Genomic DNA, 23,685 nt, shown 5'->3' on the forward strand with positions numbered 1-23,685 from the left:
GAATGTGAATATGTGTAGTGTGCACACGTATTTTTTAAATCTGTGCTGACGTGTCGCACCTCCCCACTCACCGGATGTCATCACTCGTGGCTCTAACGTCACAACCAAATCGCCCCATTCAGAGCGCGAGTGTGACGCTGTGACCGAGGAAGTGCAACATTTCGACGTGTACATCCCAACGCTGTGCTTCCGGTTAAGCAAAGCGTGATCAGTCGTGCTCAGTCTCTCTTCTTCCCTTTCTCGGCTCACAGTAGAGGCGTCTCATAGGACTCTCCCGGTTCCTTTACCTCTCTCTTTCTTCCCTCCCTAACGGAATACTCATCCAGCTCAGCGGACATGGCATCTGCAGTACAGGCACAAGTTCAGTCCAACCCAACTTCAGCCCCGCAGCTGCAGAGGGGAATAGTGAAGATGGTAGGAGAGCACACGGGGCACAAGTGTTGGTCTAGGGGGGTCTGGTGATAGCAAAGACTTTAAAAGTTCAGGTCTTTCATGTCAGTCATGTATTATGCAGCCTGTTGGTTTTCCACGAGTTCTCTTGAGTTTTGGCGAGTCTTCAAGTTGTTTCCACGATCAGCAGAGATTGACAGAAGTTGAGCGGTCTTCAGCTGTGATCCAGATGGCCAACGTTATATTCAAAGTGTCCTTTGACGGCTTTTATTTGCTGTTATAAACGAAGCCTAACATTGTTATATACCAGTCGCTAAGTCTAAATATTTTGCAGCTACAGCTCAATGTTTGCAAAGAGGCACATATTTCATAACAAACTCTTGGTAGTTTGTTAAACAGCTGTCTTGTATCAAAGCTGAGCTTTTTAAACAGTTCTAGAGTTTATCTGAACGCAAAATCTAGATTTGTGGGTTGCATTTGATAGTTAACGGATTTTGACTCATGCTAGTGACTCGAAACTTTTGAATCGGTTCACAAAAAGATTCATTTTACGGATTCGTCCAGGTTGCACCTCCAGGAGGTGGCGCCACGAGAGTGTTGTATGCGTTACGAGAGAGTCTATTGAATCATTCACTTGCTCAACCGATTCGGTGATGTCGTGAATGAGTTTTAACAATATTATTATTTTTTTTTCCCCAAATGACAACAAAGCAGCTTTATTTTTTCATTCATCCTCCAACTGCAGGGTTTGAATTTGTTTGATAACATATAGAAAATAATGTGAGAGACTTATTTGTTTGTGGTCAAAAGTCATTTTTACACATTCCCAATAGTTCTCAAAAACAGTTTTTGAATGCACTTGTCCATGCAGTTGAATGAGAACGAATGAATCGATTAAAAGATTCGTTCAAAAACACTTATTCTCTGCCGAATCAAACACTGTCATAGTCGTAAATCTGGAATCAACACTATGATTAGTGTTACTAACACTGATCTACATGTCATTCTATATAGATGAGTGGTTACTACACTTTAATTTGAACTTAAGGTCAAAGTTAAGATTTCTTCTGTCAGTCTTGCGTGTGAGATCTCGTGTGTGTTTCGCTCGAGTTTCGCTGTGAAATTCTCGTCGAGTTTCGCTCGCGTGTTACAGAGTTTCTGTGTTGTTACAGACTCATTGAGCTCCTCATGACTTGACCAGGCGAGGCGCTGCAGTTTTGGACTGTTTACTTTTTATCTGCTCTGGTCAATGAAGGGGTAGCAGATAGGAGAAACTGACACGTAGGTTTTCCAAGGAAAAACACATGGCGAAAACGTGAGGTAACCCAGAAGTAGAAACTCTTTATTCAACCTAATTATCCGTGAAATTAGCTTTTTTTGTTTTAATGTTTTCATTTGTTATTATAGCCTCTCTTTAGGAGGATAAAACTGCCACAAAATGTATCTGGTATCCATAGTTTTCACCATTGTTACTACATTAAAACTATATTTGGGGCAAAAACCGGTTCATGTTTCTGTAAACAAATATTATTTAAATAAACAAAACATTTAAATATGTCTTTGTTGTTGATGTCTTGTGCATCATTTATCGCTATTTGATGCTGATTTTACAGATACATTTCATTATTATTTAAATTAAGAATCAATTGATTCAGCTGGATGCTTTACGTCAATATAACCAATTCCAGAGGGCTAATATAGGCCCTTAATAAAGTTCATTTCTGGCACTTGGTTGAAATGGTTACCGTGATAAATTATTGTAAGTGAAATGTCACGGCCTGTCTTGTGTAGCTTTGATTTTAGCCTAAACATCAAATAACACTTTTCAAAGAACTTCCCACTCTTGCTCAACTCCTTGTTTAACCAGAGCGTGGTGGATTTGGGAAATTCATGGATATTTTCCGAATCTGTCTGTGGTGACAGAGGCCTGTGTATGCTTCCATACAGCCGGTAATTAGACAGGCGCTCTGCTCTCAGGGCCTCTCTAGAGGAAAAAACTCTCTCTCGGTTTGGCCTCCGCTTTCTTGATTTATTAGAGATTTATTAGAGTTTTAATAAGTTTAAGTAAAGCCCAGAACACCACTGGGTTGCACAATCATCATTGATGCTATCAACCAGTGTTTGTGACATGTGGCTTTGAGTTTGAATCAATGTGAGCAGGACAATAACTTAGATATTCTCAAATTCTGACAAATATTACATTGAAAGATTCTATGTAAATGTTATTATTACTGTTATTACTATTGGTATACGTGGGCAGATTTTGTAAATTGATTGTTTTTTAAGAAAAATTGTACAATTTTGAATTCATGATAATCAGAATTTTTAAATTGAAATAATGTTGATTGCCATGAATATAGCCATTGCTGCTGATATGGCGTTAAATCATAAATAAATAGATATTCTCAAACGGGACATGGTATGATATCTCTATTGGGTGTTTGAGGATCAAAGATTGAGACAGAATCAATGTGATCTTTAGTCAATTAATGTAATCATTTCGTAATGGTGCAGATGTGTCTCAGGAGTTTGGAGGAACGCCAGTGATCTAATAACTGATTGGATAAGCAACTGTCAGATATCTGTAACAACTGTTTCAGCATAAAGTAAGCATGACGAGGCTTGTAAACATCAGTGCTGTAAATACCTCACACAGATCAGAGATCAAGCGCTGATTCAAATGCTAACGTGAATACACAAGTGGTCGTTGGTCTCATTTGTTTGAAGTATTTGTTTAGCTGCTGCTAAAGCTGAGACGTCATGTTGTGATTATCACGGTGGTGATTGTTTTACTGATTTTATCTTTGTTTTGTGGGTGTAATGGTTGTTCAACTGTTGGCCAAACACAAACGAGCAGGCCCTACAGGAATCATGATCAGATCCCTCAGGTGTTCAGTGTTTGACTTGCGGATTGATTGTTTGTATCATGCACTGCCAATGCACAATTACAACTCATCATCATTGACATGTCTGGAATGATCAACTAATTATGAAACATTATATGTGCGCTCACATTGATTTGTTTCCTCGCAGGTCTTGTCTGGTTGTGCTGTCATTGTAAGGGGTCAGCCACGAGGAGGACCACCTCCAGAACGGCAGATCAACCTGAGTAACATCCGAGCCGGAGCTCTGGCCCGTCGCGCAGTTCAGGCCCAACCAGACACCAAGGACACACCGGATGAGGTAAACATCAGCCCTGCACACAGCTGCTCTGTCTGGCCCTTGGGTTTTTTTAGTTTTAACGTGTTGATTCATAGTCATTTTCTTATTTTTGTTCTTCTCATAGTGAAGTTTTGTATATAAAGTAAACCAAATAATTTCCCCCCCCAGTATGCTAATTTATTAGCTATGTTTTCTACACAAAATAAAAACTTTTATATAAAAAAAATAAAACAACCTTTCCATACATTTTCAATAGCACCAAAACAAACAAACAAAACAAACAATCACAGCGTTGTGGGAAATTGATGTGAAATTAAAGCCGCTTTGGCTCTTTTTATTCAGGTTTTGACTATTTAATAACAAATAGTTTGAGAATTATTTGAGGCAAAGTCACATTACTTTTAATACTATTAAATACTATTTAATACTACTATTTAATACAGGTGTTTAGATTACTTAAGATTACTTACAAGTCATTTCTTTTACAAATAAGTGAAATAGAATTCCAAAAATATAATTTTTCTATTAAAGGTTGTATCAGCGATTTCAGGCCCAAAAAAGGCCCAAACATAAATGTGACCCTGGACCACAAAACCAGTCTTATGGGTCATTTTTTTAAAATTGAGATTTATACATCATATGAAAGCTGAATACATAATCTTTCCATTGATGTATGGTTTGTTAGGATAGGACAATATTTGGCCGAGATACAACTATTTGAAAATCTGGAATCTGAGGGTACAGAAAAATCGAAATATTGAGAAAATCGCCTTTAAAATTCTCCATTTCTATTGGCTATTGTGCTGCATCCACTCACAAAAATAAATGTTTTATATATTTAACGTGGGAAATTTACAAAATATCTTCATGGAACATGATCTTTACTTAATATCCTAATGATTTTTGGCATAAAAGAAAAATCTATAATTTTGACCCATACAATGTTTTGTTGGCTATTGCCACAAATATACCCGTGCAACAAAAGACTGGTTTTGTGATCCAGGGTCACAAATGATCACATTCATCTAATCTTTCCTAACGATCCGCTAGCTGCCCGCCCCATAAGCATGCCGTCAAAAAAACGCGCCTAGGCTCTGAGATCTGCACACAAAAACAATTGGGTTCACCAACCAATCAAAACCAAATAAATAAATAGTGTTCCAACCAATCACCGACAGGGGGTGGGTGTTGTGAGGTTTTGCGCTCGTGTTCTCTGACTTCGCGTGCAGCCGTGCACGAGCACAAAACCTCACAACACCCCCACCCCCTGTCGGATCGTTAGGAAAGATTAGATGAATGTGATCATTTATGTTTGGGCCTTTTTTGGGCCTGAAATCGCTGATACAACCTTTAATCTATTAGTCTGCTAAATGCATTTCTCTTTTGACATGCCATATTTTTGTCCCATGTTATGGTTATCACTATATCAATCATAGCAATTTCAAGAGTAAATTCCACATTTAAATGTAGATGTCACTTCCGAAATTTTGCAGCATGTAATTGGCCATCGGTCCTCTTTACTGCGTGAAAAACTAAAGTTTTATTCAATTGATTATAAAAAGCCTCAAAAGCACGCAATGACAGCTTCCTTGATAATCATTAAAAACCTGTCCCTCATCTCAGTTCATCACAATCTCACACAGTTCCGTTAAAATAAATGAAGCTGACTGCACTTCACAATGACTCTCTTACTTGCATCGTTTCTACACTTTATTTGCTATAATGAGAGGATTTGTGATTTGCCAACAAACTCGCGTCTTGAGCAGTGAGTGAATTCTGACTAAATCATCAAACATCTCTGATTGGCCATTGCATTCAAGAGATCAACTAACATGTCTGTGATTGGCTACATTTCTCACTACTGCAAACACACGTAAATAAAAACATTTGCCGTTCTCTAAAGTGCAAACACAAATACACACTAGAGCTTTTGGCCAATCTGTTTTGCTGAAATTATATTACAAGCCCCTTAATTCAGTTTTGCCAGCACAGGAATAAAGCACATTCTAACATGCATTAAATTAGAAGACAGTTATTTTAAAATGTACAAATATTTCACAATATTATTGTTTTTACTGAATTTGAGCAAATAAATGCAACCCTCATTAGTCTCACTGACCCCAGACTTTTAAACAAAAGGGTGTGTGCAGATTGTCAAACTAAGAACGCGCATCAGACGAGTGTTTGTTTGCTTGGTATTTGTCACTTGGTATTTCCAACCAATGTATTTAATGCATATATATATATAAGCCAATTAATTGTGTTGTGCATAAAATCACTGTAGTTCATGGCATCTTGTGAGATTTTTCCTTAGTAAGTCCATTGTGTTTTTAATCCTTTAATTCTACACCTCATTATACATAAAAAATGTCTGCAGGTCATTTATACGGTTTTGTTAAAACATTTTCAGTCCCGCTAGAGTGAATAGCGACTCTTTAGTTGCTAATGCACATCCTCCAGTGCTGTATGGCTGTAAATAGCTTTGTGTGTTCTTTGCAGCCATGGGCTTTCCAGGCACGAGAGTTCATGCGTAAAAAGGTAATCGGCAAAGAAGTCTGCTTCACCGTTGAGAATAAAACACCTCAAGGCAGAGAATACGGCATGGTGTACCTGGGAAAAGGTGAGTCGTGTGCTTGTTCACATGTGCTGATCTGAAGCGCATTCTGGGTCATGTTTTACTAAATTGTGAGAGCATTTGGCATACTTGAATTGGGCTGATGTGTTGACTTTAGTGTTGTTATAGTAACGCGTCTCTTCTGGGTTTGATCTCTCCAAAGACACATCAGGAGAAAATATCGCAGAGTCCCTGGTGGCCGAGGGTCTTGCAGCAGTTCGCAGAGAAGGCATCAGAGGAAACAAGTAAGAAACCTACGTATTTTCTTTCCCAAAGCGTCAAACAACTAGTGTCAGTACGGTTCTTGCACCTATTGTCAAAGCCTCCACAATGCCTGCTATGTTTTCCCCTTTGGCTGAGATCATTTTTGTTGTCACAGTGGTTTTATTGTAAAAACAGATTATTTGTCCTGCAGGGGGCAGTGTTTACCTTTAATGAAGTTACATTAGACACTCTCTTGATTTATCAAACGTTATTGCTTTTGATATTTCTCCATTTGATTTCTCACTCCCTCTTCTAGTCACATCTGCTCTTTACATGTCTCTTCTATCTGCCCTTCTCCCTCTGGCTAGCAGCGATGTAATATTGTCCTAAGCTTTTGGGACTTAATGATGCGTATGCAGGCCACTCTGTGAAATGGCCCTGAACAATTGCCAGTGGAATCGGTTTGCTTTAGCCTCATTTTCCCTGCAGGAGACAGTGGTGTTAGCCCCTCTGGTCTCTCCACAGCCCCTGAAAATCCTTCTCATTAGCCAGGCCTGCTGTGGCCCATCACAGCCCTCTGGATCGGCTATCATAATCTCCAAAGGAGTCGTGTTTAAACCTGGGCCGCGCTCTTCCCACCAGCTCTCAATTAGGCACAGCTGAGCTGGGATGGATGCCCACTCCTCTCCCTCTGACACACTTTTAAAAAGATTAAAGAAAATAAAACTTTACAAGACAAAGACCGCTCAAGATGGCTGTGGAGATTTGGCAGCCTCTTATTTCTCGTAGTTAAAATTTATGTAGGCTTGGATAATTGGAGCTTTGATCTTGTCATTTAGTAGGCAGAAGGCGACTTTTCTTTGACATTTGCTCTACCGGGCTTTCCTGTTACTACATGAGTGAGTTTTAAATAAGAGTTGGGTATTAACATCTGTCCTGTGGATTGTCGTTTTGCATATCAGAAAAGGCTGGAAGACGAACCCAGATGTCTGGTTTGAATCTTGTGAGCTTTGTGTTTGTGTCCATTAGACGTGGCAGTATCCTAGACTCCCATGGGCCGCGGACAGTCTGTGTTGTAACCATTTGCACATAAAAATGGAAATGTTTTCACCAGGTCCAATGAAATTGCCTGGCTGCAATGCAACTTCCTGGAGATGGGGTTTACAGGTCTTTATCAGTCTGCCTGGAAACTAAATAGAGTTTGAAAGGAACTGGGCTGACTATTCTAACATATTAGATAAAGAACATGTCAATTATTTGCAACATTTTCCAGGTATTTGTCTTTTGATATTTAAAAGACATTCAGAATTGTTGGTGCTAAGCAAGTATGTATGATGAAATAAAGACTGTGTTGTTATTCCTACGCATATTTCATGATTTAAAGGTGGAGCGTGCAATCCAGTAAGCCATGTGTAACCGGTCCTACTTGACCCACTCCAAGCAGGATTCGAATTCGGCGTGGGAGGCAGCCGCGCTAACAAGGACGCTAATGCCTCTTGACTGAGGTTTACACACACAGCTCTTACCTGGGTGCGTTTCCCGAAAGCGTTGTTAGCCAACTATGGTTGCAAGATTCGTCCTTATCAGAATAGTTCAATGAGTCTGTGTTTTCCAAAACCATAGTTCCAAGGAACATTCGCACATTTGCAAACCTGTGGTTAGAAACATAGTTTCATGTTTGCAAGACATAAATCCTTATCTTAAACAAAATAAGCAAGCTGACATTTAGTACAATCTATAGCTTTTATTTTGAAAATATACAAATGTCATTTGTCTTTTAGTTTGTCAAGAGATTTAAAGCACTGTTTTTGAAGAGTGTGCATGTGTGTTCGTGCTCTAGTACGTAAAAATGAGCCTATGATTGAATCTGGAAATAAAGCAAAATGAGAATTAGTCCTCAGATGCCATATCTGTAAGTTATAGCAAAAAATCTAGCACTAATTCAATCTCAAATGGATTCATTAAAAGAAGTTATTACTCCATCACCTGTGTGACATTATTAACCAACATGGTTGAACGACATATTTGCGACAGCATGGTTTCGGGAAACAGTCGTGATTAACTACAGTAGTCAACATTTGAAGTGGATCAAAAAAGTTCATCAAAGTTGTCCTAAGACAAGAACGGGTATTGTTCAAAATTCATGTATAACTTCGATGAAAGGTTTTGATCCACTTCAAATGTTGACTACAGTAGTTGATTTCTTCAATGATGCATCATACTTTGGTAGTTAAGCAGCGAGTTGTTATTGTATGGGAAACGCACTCTAGGCTTACGTCCAATACACTCCTAAACCTCACTCTTATCCGGGTCACGGCACCAAATGTGACTGGTCCTACTCGACCTGCTCCGAGTGGGATTCGAACCGGGGTCTCTGACATGGGAGGTGGGCGCGCTAACAAGGACGCTAAAGACCACAGTTCTTACTGGCCAATTGTCCAATTGTATTATGATTATTCCTCCGGCAGTAACTTTAGCTTAGTTACTTCAGTTAAGTTAGTTTAATAGTTTAAAATTGGTGACAAAGGTATGCAGAGAGACGGCATTTCTTATTCATGTCCTGTATTAAGTGTAGGTGATTTTTCAGCAAGTTTCAAATCTCACATGCATTAAAATAATATCACTATAGAGAAGTGCCTATTACAAATTCAGCAAGCAAGCTCTTCAGTAGATCTGGTATATCTAAAAGGCACTTTGAATCTTGTCTCTTCATCTAGTTTCAGTAAGATATGAATATTGAAGATTAAATTATCATTGAATGTGTTTTATTATTCAATCTCTGCGATCTTGCCATCAAAACTCCCGTAATTCATCATTTGATTTCATAATTTGTTTGCTGTCTGAGCCAATACATTAAAGCAGGAGCTGATACATAATTGACAGGGCCTCTGGTCAAACTGGGTCTTTAATTAATTGACTTTCACCACCCACATTTTTTCGCCAGTAAAAAAAAAAACAGTTTTCATCATAGATTCTGATTCATCCCTCTCTCGTCCTTTCTGTCGGTCTGTCTTACCTCTTTAAGTCTGTTCATTATTAAGGCCAGCACTACTTGCATTGACAGAGCCTTATTAAAAAAACTGACGAGTGTCTGCCATGGTCAGACTGTTTAATTCCTCTTAAAGATAATGACGGCTTTTAGAACAACAGAGGAATTAATTGAAACATGTGTTGGCTTTTGATAATGAACAAACCCAATTGAAGAGCTTATCAAGGTCTCAGAAAGGTGCTGCTCTCTGTGAAAGACCTCTGCATCTGTTGCTCAGAGCATTGAAGTCCCAAGGGAAAAGAAAGGCAGACTAAAATGATCTTGTCTTATTTTTAGTTCTCCAAACTCTAGTGGTAAACTCTGTGGTCTGTAATTTGATATATACTGGACTTTGTGCACTTCTGTATGTTTCAGTCCAGAGCAGGCAAGACTGTGTGATTTGGAGGACCAAGCCAAGTCTGGTAAAAAGGGACTGTGGTCTGAGGGTGGAGGCTCACACACCGTTCGAGATTTGAAGTATACCATCGAGAACCCTCGCAACTTTGTAGACTCCCTCCACCAGAAACCAGTCAATGGTAAGCTTGGTTTGTGGATCACATATTTTGCTCTTGAAGGCCAGTACACACAAATGCTGGGGCAAACATCACAAGTGTTCAAGTTCCAATTTCATATTCATAAATGCAGATTTACTAATAAACTAATAAACTTGATTTTAATGAGTAAAGCAAGGTCATACATTGACATAATCATACAATCAAAGTAATTACAAGCATTACAAGTAATGCGAGTTAAGTAATCAGATTACTTTTGTACAAGTGACGAGTAAAGTAACTTATTACTTTTAAATTTACAACCAAATACTGAGTTACTTTTTTCAAACAAGTGAAGCAAGTTAATTTTTCTCTTTTATTGACTGACACCTTTCTTGTCCCCATGTTGAGAGAAACCAGAGAAAGTGCAGAAGTGTTGTCAGTGCTGTGTAAACATGATGGATATTGTAGTTCTAGATTAATTGTGAGCAATGCATTTACTCATCTCACTTGCACAAAAACAGATTCAGTATTCCTCAAACCTAATAAAAACTGTGAAATGCAGACTCAGAATATTATGAAAACCTGCAATTTAATGTTAAATTGCACAAATATACTTTATGCATTTAATCTCACTTTATTAACCAGTGTCTTTTCTGCTGACCTTTGATGATCCAATTCAACCATATGAATAAGCAAAAATGGCTTTAGTTAAACTTCATTTGTTTTTATTGCTTAAGAAAGAGTGTTAGACTTTCTTTCCTGCGTCTGCTCAATCCAAAAATTGCAGTCCAGCTGAAAGGTTTCTTTGAGCTGCGTTCTTTACTGTACAGGCATGAATTTGCATTTACTTCATTGCATTTGCTTATTCATTTCACTTTTGGTGTGAAAAAGCTGAAATTATTACTTTTTTTGGTTACACTTTATTTTAAGGTGTCATTGTTACAGTGTAATTATATATTTAAGTACTGAGTAATAGTAATTAACTGCATGTACTTACTATAGGGTTAGGGTAGGATTAGGATTTGGTTGAGGGTTAGTTGCATGTACTGTAATTATGCATAATTTACTGTTATTACTATGGTAAGTCCATGTAACATATGTAACAAGGACGCTGTAAAATAAAGTGTTACCCTTTTCTTTTTCTTTTTTTTTAATACTATAAAACAAGCAAGCCCAGCCCAGGTCAGAAAAAGTAATGCAAAATTAATGTAACACGTTACTTTTCATTAAAAGTAACTAACGCAATTAGTTACCTTTTTTAGGGAGTAACAATTTTGTAACGCATTACTTTTAAAAGTAACTTGCCCCAACATTGGGGACCACTATATCATAAAGACTTTGGGGAGTTTTGCACGTTGAGCTCCACCAGGCCCACCTTAGAATTATGGCAGTTTAGTGTTTCCTTCAGACAAAAGCTAAAATTGAACACACTAATAATGCTCTCTGGAGTGTCTCATTCTTCCAGATGCCCATTTTTTTTCCCTCTTCACAGCTCTGCACACAGCTCAATTCTCCTATTCAAACTGAATACTAACCCTGATGAGAGTTAACCTCCATTAGAGGGCTAGCCAGCTCGCTGCAAATGAAGAACTGAGTCATTAAATGCTATAGAAATGTGCACCATTTCCCCCCGCAGCTAACAAGCTTATTAGATGCTAATCAGAAGTCAAAGTTGCGACGTTGTTTGTAATAATGAATTTAAACACCCTTGGCCACATGACCCATTCCAGCGTGACTGTGATCCACCTTCTTAGTGAATTATTTCACGGCCCTCGCTGTGCAGTAATGCCAAGTGAGTTTTAAACATGCCAATTTGTTCTCTTCAAGTCAAGGCACCATGCAGAACTAGAGAGGCCTGTTTACATACTGTCAGCTTCCCACATGCCGTGACATCACATGAACTTTGTGTAGTGGGCAGACAATTTGAATAGGAAAAACAAAATTATAATCAACAATCAAATCATTAACATGCAGAATTGTCTTGGTTTTAACTATTAGAATAGTTCATAAAGGTGTTCTTTTTCAAATGTTTAGCCTACTTTTATTCTAAATTGATCAAAAGGACTTTTAAAATATTACAAATGTTACCTGAACTTTCTATTTTTCAAAAAAATCCTGATAAAATGTACCACGGTGTCAGCAAAAATGGTTATAATACTATATTATTTTCACAGTTATTGTGAAAACCATGTCATGCCATATCATATGAAGTTATTTTAAATTGTAATAATTCCAATATTACTGTTTTTCCTGGATTTTTTATCAAATAAATGCAGCCTTGGTAAACATAAGATACTCAAAAACGTTCAAAATGTATTACTGACTGTTCTGTAGTTTTCATTTTGTGCATAAAAGCAGCGGAAAAATGGGAGATTTAAAGTTTTGTCCTTCACTAACTTACTTTCTACCTTTTTCTTATACGCACAGCCATTATTGAACATGTGCGTGATGGCTGCATGGTTCGAGCGCTACTTCTGCCCGACCACTATCTGGTGACAGTCATGCTGTCTGGAGTCAAGGTGAGTTTCAATCCTTCTATATGTAATTCTATGAATAAGAGAGAACCAATTTCTTTAGGCAGAACCCCTGAGACCCAATATATCTCATGCTTTCATGATTTTCTCATTAGTTCTTCTCTATGTATCTCTTGATGGTTAGCCCTGAGAGATTCCCTCAAGGTTTTCTTTGACCAGACCTGTTCCATGAATTCAGTTGACCATCTTACTGCTTAATCTCACTAATCATGAAAAAAGGAACTCTAAAGTTGTGTTAAATTAAGTGTGTTAGTGGTAGAACTAGAATTTCCACTCAGTGGCTTTTCAAGAAAGGGTTTTCCTTCATTAAGTATGTTTGTATATTGTTTTCCGAGGTTTGTTTTTTAGTATGTCCCAATAGATTTCAGACAATGGATATTTTCTATAATGGATATGAAAAATCTGTGTCTCCAGTGCCCTACGTTTAAACGGGAGGCAGATGGCAGCGAGATCCCAGAGCCCTTTGCAGCAGAGGCAAAGTTCTTCACAGAGTCACGACTTCTTCAGAGAGATGTGCAGATCATTTTGGAGTCGTGCCCCAACCAGGTCATTCTGGGTACCATCCTGCATCCGGTATGAAGCCACGTCATCCAAGACCAACTTTCTGATTGATCTTTAATAACTTCAGTTGAACCCAAGCATAAACATTTTTGGGCATTCATATTTACGCTAGATCCAAAATCTTAAAGTGTGTGAGATGAACATCTTAGTGCAGGTTGGAAAACCATGCACGCAATGCAGAGAGAGGTTGTGGTTGTTTTTTTTGCTTTTGAGTACATGTTAGGCTTCAGTCTGTTGCTTTCAGAACAATACCTGATATAAATGCATCATTATCAATATTTTAAGGTTTCAACCAGCATACAGTTTTTAACATTCCACACACATTTGTGTATGCCTCAATGACAAAACTAAGTAATTAAGGGAAATGATGCATACCAATTCTGATACAGCAGCATAAGTAATACTAATTAAAATTAAGTAAATACTAAGTAAACATTGGTTCAAGTTCTTAAGCAATTGTTCAAGACAAGTCAGTTAGAACATTAAAAACATAGAATCATTACAAGCAAAGAACAAAATAAAGTAAACAATGCATGAGATACCTAACAACAATATAAGGCATTCAAGTAAACTTTTGAAAAATAGGTGAGATACTGGTACTTTTGGTATCCCTAGTGCGAATAATAATTTGAAATCCTGTGTTTGTGTGTGGTCGTTACAGAATGGGAACATCACAGAGCTGCTGTTGAAGGAAGGCTTTGCACGTTGTGTGGACTGGTCAATGGCTGTGTATACCCAGGGTGCTGAGAAACTCAGAGCAGCAGAACGGTCAGTGCTTCTGAGTCGGACAGTTGTCTGCCCTAGTTCGCTATACATTTCAAATACGCCTGACATTTCAGCTGCTGGATCAGACAGTGCTTTAGACTGTCTCAGGCTGCTCTTACTTCATGTTTCAGCAGAATAGTTTAGCAAATGTGGCAACTTATCACACAGCTGTTCAAGAACACCTGCCCTTATGCCCACCTGCTAGTTTACTGAAGCGTTAGACACAATCGCAATGAAATATGATATGAACATACAAGGTTGTGTCTTTATTCCAATTAAATGCGCACGGATGTCCTTTATGCAGTGCTTCATTTTGGTAAAATGGCTTATTTCTCTCTCTCTAAAACCCTGCAGTTCAGCGAAAGAGCGTAAAGTAAGAATCTGGAAAGACTATGTTGCTCCCACAGCCAATCTGGACCAGAAGGACAGGCAATTTGTAGCAAAGGTAAGTCTTTGTTCTCACTTAGTTTGAAAGTATTTCGGTTTCAATCTGTGCAACCTTAAAGGAGAACTCCGGTCAATTTTAACATTGAGCTCATTTTTTTGTAAATTTGGAGTGCTGTCAGTACAGAGAACAACGACAAAAATCGGTGTTGCCTACACCGTGTTATCCTCTTTTTAAAATTTGCACCCTGTTGACTTCAGTGGGGCAAGTTTTAAACCTGCTTTTAGCCTCTTAACATCCTTGATGTGTCATTACAAGTGCCCAGCCATGTGAGTGATTCCTTCAGAGTGAACACGGTGAATCTGACTGCAGTAGATGTGAAAGATATGAATAAAAAAGTTAATTCGGCCAGCGCTCATACCTGTATTTACATCCTGTTTTCGGTCTAAGTCCACAGTAGTCGATTGTCGAGTTCTCCACTGTTGCTTAGCTACCTATGATCACGCGCGTGAACTCGGCAATCGACTACTTTGGACTTAGACCGAAAACAGGAAATAAATACAGGTATGTGCGCTGGCCGAATTAACTTCATTTTTATTAATATCTTTCACATCTACTGCAGTCAGATTCACCCGTGTTCACTCTAAAGGAATCACTCACATGGCTGTGTACTTGTAATGACACATCAAGGATGTTAAGAGGCTAAAAGCAGGTTTAAAACTTGCCCCATTTAAGTCAACAGGGTGCAAATTTTAAAAAGAGGATAACACGGTGTAGGCAACACCGATTTTTGTCGTTGTTCTCTGTACTGACAGCACTCCAAATTTACAAAAAAATGAGCTCAATGTTAAAATTGACCGGAGTTCTCCTTTAATAGCGACAAACACAGACTCGTTATACAAGAACCAATGACACACATTTTTTTTGTCCAGATTTATTAATTAGTTTAAAATGCATGAAACCGAAACCAACAAAAAGCTCATTGAAAGCCCTACATTTTTCTTTTTCGATCCATTGCTTACACTCGGATGTAAGCCACAATATGGACGACATTTTCTGTTTCTACTTTGTTACATTGCTACATTAAAGGGTTAGTTCACCCAAAAATGAAAATTCTGTCATTAATTACTCGCCCTCATTTCATTCCAAACCCATAAGACTTCCGGTCATCTTCGGAACACTAATGAAGATCTTTTTAATGAAATCTGATCGAGATCTGTCCCTCCATTGACAGCTACGCAACTGACAATTTGACACTGCTTCATATAAAGTGATCGAGTCTCTTCAGAAAATCTGGACCAAACCGCTCAATTCATATGGATTAGTTTTGCAATCTCATTATCTCAACTTTTTGAAAAAAGTGGTAGTTGTGTAGCTGTCAATGGAGAGCACAAAACTGGCTCAGATTTTGATAAAAAATATCTTCACCATCAAAAAGATGAACGAAAGTCTTTGAAACAACATGAGGGGGTTTTCATTTTTGGGTGAACTATCCCTTAAAAATATTATGAGTAATTGAAAACAAAGTCATGTGGAGCAACCAACATGCAGATATGTTCAGAAAATTCCTATAGAACAGGAAGTGATCTCAGAGAGGAGCCCTGCAGACCCTCATGACTGTGTGTGAACGTCAATGCATTTCTTAAAATATCAAATAAATTGACATTTTAGTTTTTTTTACAAAGCAAGGTTAGATATAGTTGTAAAAAATTCAAATAAATTTAAACCTTAAAAAAAAGAAACTTAAGATATGTACATTCACAAGTATTCAGGTTAAAAGAAAAGTAATACTTTATGGCTACACATGATAAAGGTAAAAACAAGCCATTAGAAATCTGAACATTTCTAATCTGATTGTTACACTACTCATTTCTTATATAGATGATGTTGCAGTTCTGAACTTAAAGTTCTTCTCGCTGAAGGTCACTGAAACCTGTTGATCTAAAATCAGCCCTCGGACCCTCCAGCCAAACTCTTGATCTCTAGACTTAGACTTGTTTTGCTTAGAACGTCTATAAATAACATGAGGAGAAGTCTGCAGAGTTTAGGTCGACGCTTCCACTCTAGCAAAGCTTGACATTTCACCAGCTGAGACCCGACATGATAACAAATGACCGTCTCTACTCTGTCTGTTCTACAAACTCCTTTATTACAAGGCTCTGAAGAATATTTGAGCACCGCCGTCTCTTAAAGTGCTGAGTGCGGTTGACATACTCATCTCCCTGACGCCTTGTTCTCTATTGTGTCTGTCAGCGAGGCAGGCCTTTCAGGTCTCAGGTGTTTCATTTCATTTTGCATACTCTGTAAAGTCAGCCTTGGGCCGTCTCAGCGGTTCTGTTCAGCTGCAGTCTTCAGCGCTCCCCTGCTAAATTACCGCTGAATATCTGCTTTCGTGGCCCTGGAACAGAATGCTTGAAGAAAGATAAAAAGGCGTAATGATAACTATAAGGGTTATTTGCTTTTCTCAAGTTTTGACTTTTAGAAAAACAGTTGAGTCTGAAAGAGTCTCTAGATTGAACATGAAGTTGACCTGTTTTCTTTCTTAAACTACTGTTGCAAAAGTTTGAGGTGGGTAAGATTCTGAAATGACTTTGCTTTGCAAATGACATCTCTTGTGTCATGTAGGTGGCAAAAATAGTGTTAACTAACAATATTATTTTTAGGCTGCTGATCACATCTCACAATCTTATTCGAGTGGTGCAAGGATGACGTTAGAAACCCGGAAGACTAATTCGCAGCTGGTTCCTTCGAGATTTTCCTATGGGGTTTTACGATTTGTGTGTAAAATAAAGCCTGCGGTAAACAAAATTTGACTCTACTTTGATGTTTTGTTCTACAACTTAAATTACACATAACTATAGCGAACATTTTGAAGCATTTGAAAACGTAAGTTTCTAACAAGTTACTAGATAAGACATCTTGGGGTGTGCAGTGCGACAAAATGTCTAAGTGTTGTCAAGTTATGTTTACCACAAGCGTTATTTTACTCACAAATGAAACAAAAAAACCCATTATAAAACACCATAGGAAAATCTTAAAGGAACCAGCGGCGAATTAGACTTTCGGGTTCTAACGTCATTCCCGGGTTCTAATAATTTCCTTGAACATGAAACATGAAACCACATTCACAGCCCATTTAACCAGCATAATGCGATGCATTATGCTGGTTAAATGGGCTGTGAATGTGTTTTCTTGTTGACTTTAAAGAATAATTTGTAAGGTTACTGAAATTGCCACATCAGTAATGTTTGTTAACTTTGTTTAAACCGCTGCCGCCTGGACTTAATTGATATGTTGACACTGTTTGTTCTCTCCTAAGTCAGCAACTGTGCTTTTGCAGAAAGTTTCTTCGTTCTCCTTAAAGTAAGGTTGTTTCACTGAACTTCAAGACCTTTAAAATATTCATGCTTGGCCTTTGGTTATGTAAAGGTGTTGCTCTGCAATCTGCTTACAGAATTAGTTTCAAAATCCGCAGACACAAAAGTGTGTTTTTGCCTGAGTCAGAAAATACCAGAAGTAAAGAATAAAACATTTATATGAGCTTTAGCTTGCCTCAGATCTCTTTGAGCTGGGAGAGGAAGATATACTTTGAAAATGTGTATACGAGTGTGTATTTAGGAGAGTGTGTGAGAGAGAGAAACTCAATAGAAAAAGCTACTGACAAAGGCAGAATGGCAAGTATTTGTAAGCTGTTTCTGTGTCCTGGCACACAGGTCTAGCTGTTGTAATTGGCTTGCATTTCCTGGCCTTCAGATGATTTTTAGGAAGTTTAATAATAATGACAGTAATAGTATTAGTAATACTACTAATAATAGTATTATTATTCAGCAACACCAATAATAATATTTTTCTATTAGAAGAATTGTTACATTTCAGCTAAGGTTGCTTTGTTTTAATTCAATTGTAAACTTGAACCATATGTAGTTTTATTAAAAAAATATTTTCAGGCCGAAATAATACCATATATAATTTTTTACTTGGTATTACCATTGTTACTTAATCATACAATAAAGCTTCACTGTAAATAGCATGGTATATACACTACCGTTCAAAAGTTTGGGGTCAGTAAAATATATCGTTTTGTATGAGGATGCATTAAATTGATCAAAATTGACAGTAAATACTTTTTTAATGTTACAAAAGATTTCTATTTCAAATAAATGCTTTTTTGTTTCACTTTCTATTCATCAAAGAATCCTCAGAGTATCACAGTTTAAAAAAAAAAACATTTACCAGCAGAACAGTTTTTTAACATTAATAAGAAAAGTTTCTTGAGCAGCAAATCCTATTTCAGAATGATTTCTGAAGGATCATGTGACTGAAAAGTGGAGTAATGGTGCTGAAAATTCAGCGTTGCCATCACATGATTAAAAAAAAAAATGTATTAAAATAGAAGTTATTTTAAAGTGTAATATTTCACAATATTATGGTTTTACTGCCTTGATCAGCATAAGATATTTCTTTCAAAAACAGAAATAGCTTACCGACTCCAAACTTTTGAACACTAGTTTAATATGATAATCATTCAGTACTATGTCATGTTACTATGTCATGTATCAAAAGCACCATGACATTACCATGTTATATCATTACTATAGTACTAATTATTTTTTATTTTTTTTTTATGGTTGAAGATGTTAAGTAAATGAGCAGTATAGGCAAAATGCAGTACAGAAAAGCACTGAATACGTAAAAAAAAAAAAATTGTACCAAATATATATAAATTTAATGTTTACTGGGTGGGCACAACATCATACTCCTTATGATGTAGTTCTAGTGATGATCTGTAGGTGGCAGTGGCTCCCTGTCGTGTTCAATGGGCTGCAGTACCAGAGTGAGTCATGAATCTGCCCTGAAGATCTCTGTTGGCAGCTTGCGGTGAAGTGCCTTGCATGTGTGACTGCTAATGAAACGGCAAAAAATGTTCTCCTTACTGTTCCCAGTTCTGCTCAACTACTACCCCCCCCACTAATTTGCTCAGGTGACCTTGCTGATTTGGCACTGAGTGTGCTTAGGAATACATAAGCAGCACACATGCATAGACTGACATTCTCTGCTGTATCACTGCCGAGCCGAATGCTTCTGCAAGTGATCCGTTTAATTTCCACTCTGAAGATTCGGTTCAAAGCCTGACGATCTATCGGTCTGTGCCGTAATTCTGCTCATATCATTCTTCTTTCCTGTTGTTCCATGTCCCTCTGAAGACTGTAATTTTTGTCTTCATTTGCTCAGATCAGATAATGCATGTTTTTGAAGGCATTCCTCTGCTTTTTCAGGTCTGGTTATATATGATCCATTACCCCGTCATCTTCCACATCACTGACTCCTCTATTAAATAACTTGGAGTTGATGATCATATAAGATGACATCGGATATGATACACTCAGACGGGATTCTAAACATCAGAGCTTCTGTGACATTTGTCGTCTTGTGCGGATGGTCCACATATGTGATTGGATGCAGCCTGCACATGTAACGCATGCTTCCTCTCAGCTGTAATGTAACATGATTCTGTCCTAAAACCTGGATGTCAAAGGTAGCACATGCCAGTTTTAACCTGGGGAAATAGTCCAATTGCGATTTTTCTGAATTGTTGTTGTTATTGTTGTTATTATTTTGATTCATTGTGGCTTCTTTGGGATGGACCCCCTAGCATCATGGTGCCATCTTCAGTGCGTTCAAGCTTCACTCACTTTTTTTTTCCAAAATATCTTGTCCATATGGGCAATTTATTATTGTTTTTTATTATTTTTGTAGATCTTTTGCTAAACGTGCTCTAACACACTTCTAAGTGCTCAATTTAATCCTCTTCCTGTCCCTTTTCCTTTAAACAAAATGGACCGTTTCACTTCTCTCTCTCTCTCAGCTCTTTTATGTTCCCCATTGGCTCGCTTTCATTGTCTTGTGTGAGTGAAATGGTGAAGTAATGGTGGTAGGATGAGAGAATCAAAGAGAGGAGGGATGTTCTTTTGAAAACCGTGTGGGAGAAGTGTTTTGTTTGCAGCTGTTTGCTTTTGTGCCGCAGAAGGCTCGTGGTGGAGTACAGTAACGTTTCTCTGGCAACAAGTGAGTCTCTCCTGTCCTCCAAGCGGAGCTTGCTCGCCACCTCTCGTCCTTTTTTACACCTACTCGTGCGCTCTCTCGATAGCACTTCTGAATATTAGGGTGACTGACAAATATTTTACAAATAAACAGGCTGGGAAACAGTCTTTACAACTAAAAAATGAATAAAATGGGAACATCGACAGCTGCTGGCAGTTTGAGTGTGAAAAAGGTGGTAAATGTTACGAATGTAGTGCTTTAATTGCTGTAGATGTGCCTTTTTCAGTTTTGACTGGCAGTTGCTTTTAAGGTGTTTACACATCAAGCCAATCAATGGTCAGCCAATGTCAGGCTAGTTTCGGCCTAGATTTTGTAGCGTGTTCTTAAACTTTGGTACTATAGTCAGTTATTGGTAGCTTTTTGATCACACTGGTGAGAGAAAGCGCTCTGATTGGCTGTTCAGCTTAGCAAACAGAGTGTGAAGTCATATTACAACTGTTGCAGTGTCTGGAAACTTATGTGTGCTTGTGTGACCACGACTTTGCTCATCATCTTGTGGTTCCAAAATCGCAGTGTTCTCAATCCGTTTTTTTTTTTTGTCCCTTAAATAGTTAGCCATGTCTGTTGTGCTTCAAAATGGATAAAAACATCAAATATGGACAACAAAATATCAAATATGAGGTTAAAGGGATAGTTCGGCCAAAAATTATATTTAACCCATGATTTACTCACCCTCAAGCCGTTCGAGATGCATATGTCAATCTTTTTTCAGACGAACACATTCAGTTATTTTAGAAAATGTCTTAGATCTTTCAGTGGTTATAATGTGAAGCTATGGGGTCCACCTCCTTCAAGTCCCAAAATGTGCATGCATCCTTCACAAAAGTAATCCATCCGGCTCCAGGGGGATAAACGAAGGCCTTCTGAGGGTAATCCGTGCGGTTTTGTCGTAAAAATATACATATTTAAAACTTTATAAATGAAAATATCTTGCTTCCGGCAACGGTCGACGCGTGTTCACGGGAGATGGATGCCGGTGTATGACGTAGGACGTAGCGTAGGAAGCGTCGTGACGTAGAACGAAGTATAGCTAAATCAAACGCTACGTCCTACGCCGGCATCCATCTGCCGTGAACGCGCGTCGACCGTTGCCGGAAGCCAGTTATTTTCATTTATAAAGTTTTAAATATGTATATTTTTACGACAAAACCGCACGGATTACCCTCAGAAGGCCTTCGTTTATCCCCCTGGAGCCGGATGGATTACTTTTGTGAAGGATGCATGCACATTTTGGGACTTGAAGGAGGTTGAAGGTCATTGGTTCTTGAAAATAACAATGTCAAACTTGCGGCAAGTAAATTATGCCCGAATTTTCATTGGTAGCTTGACCTTCCTTTCTCTTTCTCTGCATTATTTAATTTTCTTTTTGCCCTCTTCTGTACAGGTCATGCAAGTCATGAACGCAGATGCCATCGTGGTGAAGCTGAACTCTGGGGAGTGCAAGACCATCCACCTGTCCAGCATCAGGCCCCCAAGGCTAGAAGGCGAGGTACGAGTTAATGCACGTCTGTCCTTGGATATCCCTGTCACTAAGGCCATTACTGAATCCACTGGGTGCCAGCAAAGTGCTGATGTGATGGTTTTCGCTCTCTCCTCCATTTCTTAAAAGCGCCGATCTCCTCCCTTCATGCATCTTTCACACTCAGATCTCAGAGCAATGTCTTTACTGGACACCAGGGGGAGCTAGAGAGACAGAAGCCCACCGGCCCTCCTCCCCTCCACTCGCTCTGACACACCAGTGCTGCACTGCAGCCAAAAGCCCTATAGATCTACTCCCATAATGAGCACACGCTCTCTCCGAATCTCTCTTCCTCATCTATTAATGTCATACGCGTCCTCTCAATCCAATGCAATTCTCAAATACTCACTTTTGATTCGCTAGATGTTAACAAATTAATATGGAAGCATCATTTTGCGGGGCTGCATATGCACACACATTTTTGTGGTCATCAAACGCTCAGAAATGTGCTTGTCTGTTTCTTATTCACGCACAAATAAGGCTGTTAATGAGAGTTGTGTAATGGGTGCTTTGCTAGGCTAAGTGTGTGCGTATCAGCAAGCTATATTTTCAACTAAAAGTGGTTTAAATTGGAGTGTGAAAATCCCGCTGCAATTAGCCACTCTCTTCCTGACCCCTGACCTCCTGCAATAAGACACGATGATTCAGCATGTTGATAAAAAAAAAAAAAAGCTTTGGTTTTGATTTAGCAAATTAAGACGTGTAGTTTATTAGGGAGGACTTTCGCACTAACGTTGCATGAACATTTTTGTTTTGGGTTCTTGTGCTTTTGATAGATGTGGCAATATGTTTGAAATCTTTAATGAAGTTTGTGATTATTTTTAAGGGAGGTTTTCAGAGAGTCGCAATTTGTCATGCACATGTAAACGAAGTGCTGGAATGCGGAGCAGAATGGGTCTGTATCTATGGATACGCGGCTGCGAGCTTTCGGATCACAGCGTGTTTCTATCCTGGCAGCTTAAAGATGGCTTTAATCAGATCAGAGATGATTACAAAACAATAAAGATTACGGATGTATTTAGATCTCATACGTGCTTCGGAGGCATGAGACGAACCAGAGAGCTTTTAAAAATGGATTTCTTTAGGTTTTGTAATATTTTGACAAGTACATTTTTCTCGAAAGAGAAACCTGGAAGCTTGATTTAGGCAGAGACAGAAATTGATCTTTTGGGTTAGGGTTAGGTTAGATTTATAGTATCTTCTGTCAACCATTTTAATGAGGTGATGTTAGGGCCATTTCAGACTGTTGCTTTCAGTTTTCAGCATTTCTGCTTTTATAATCTCTTTAAATGTGTTTGGTAAGGTAAAAATCACTATTGTCGGACGTAATGGGATAGTTAACCTAAACATTGGAATTGTGATTTACTCACCCACATGATGTTCTAAACCTGTATGACTTTCTTCTGTGGAACATACACTGATATTTTGAGAAATGTCTATTTTTGTTCAATGGTAACCAAACCACCTGCTTCAAAATATCTTGAAGTTGAAGGGGGTTTGAAGATGAATGTTAGTTTTAGGGCTTTGGAACAGCATGAGGTTGTGTAAAATTTTGAACTATCCCTTTAAGGTTAGAGATGTTATCAAACCCCTGACTAACAACTGCATAACAATGACCTGGCAAGTATCCACAACACTCATGCATCATGGCGAGTTTGGCACGGACAAAGCACCACAGAAAATGTAAATCCGGTTTAATTCCTGTCTTTTCGGTCTGCGGAAGGTAGATCAGATGGTAGTGAGCTAGTGTATTAAGCAGCATGATGTAATTACCATAATACCATGGTGACCAACCGGCAGTGTTTGGTTGCATGCATGTCTGTCTGACACCTATGGCATCTGCCTCACTTCACAGATAGTCGTGACTAAGCAGCATTTTGTGTCTCTTAACGAAACTAGTTTCAGACCAGCTTCCACAATGCCATAA

General features: G+C 38.4%; 1 protein-coding gene across 2 annotated transcripts in view; it reads left to right on the top strand.

Moving 5' to 3' along the window:
* Nucleotides 1-108: 108 nt before the first annotated feature.
* The window catches only part of snd1 (staphylococcal nuclease and tudor domain containing 1), a 164,349-nt gene continuing 140,772 nt past the window's right edge, over nucleotides 109-23,685 (top strand). The window contains exons 1-10 of one of the 2 annotated variants that reach the window (XM_079869438.1): nucleotides 109-414; nucleotides 3,424-3,573; nucleotides 6,052-6,172; nucleotides 6,330-6,411; nucleotides 9,774-9,934; nucleotides 12,320-12,411; nucleotides 12,841-12,999; nucleotides 13,649-13,755; nucleotides 14,107-14,197; nucleotides 21,624-21,728. In XM_079869438.1, the coding sequence (XP_079725564.1) occupies nucleotides 337-414; nucleotides 3,424-3,573; nucleotides 6,052-6,172; nucleotides 6,330-6,411; nucleotides 9,774-9,934; nucleotides 12,320-12,411; nucleotides 12,841-12,999; nucleotides 13,649-13,755; nucleotides 14,107-14,197; nucleotides 21,624-21,728 (1,146 nt within the window). In that variant the 5' untranslated portion in view covers nucleotides 109-336. Of the gene's footprint in view, nucleotides 415-1,643; nucleotides 1,711-3,423; nucleotides 3,574-6,051; nucleotides 6,173-6,329; nucleotides 6,412-9,773; nucleotides 9,935-12,319; nucleotides 12,412-12,840; nucleotides 13,000-13,648; nucleotides 13,756-14,106; nucleotides 14,198-21,623; nucleotides 21,729-23,685 lie in introns of those variants that run through there. The other variant, XM_079869439.1, reaches the window with a different exon arrangement.

This window comes from Squalius cephalus, assembly GCF_949319135.1.
Source record: "Squalius cephalus genome assembly, chromosome: 4".
Classification (NCBI taxonomy): Eukaryota; Metazoa; Chordata; class Actinopteri; order Cypriniformes; family Leuciscidae; genus Squalius; species Squalius cephalus.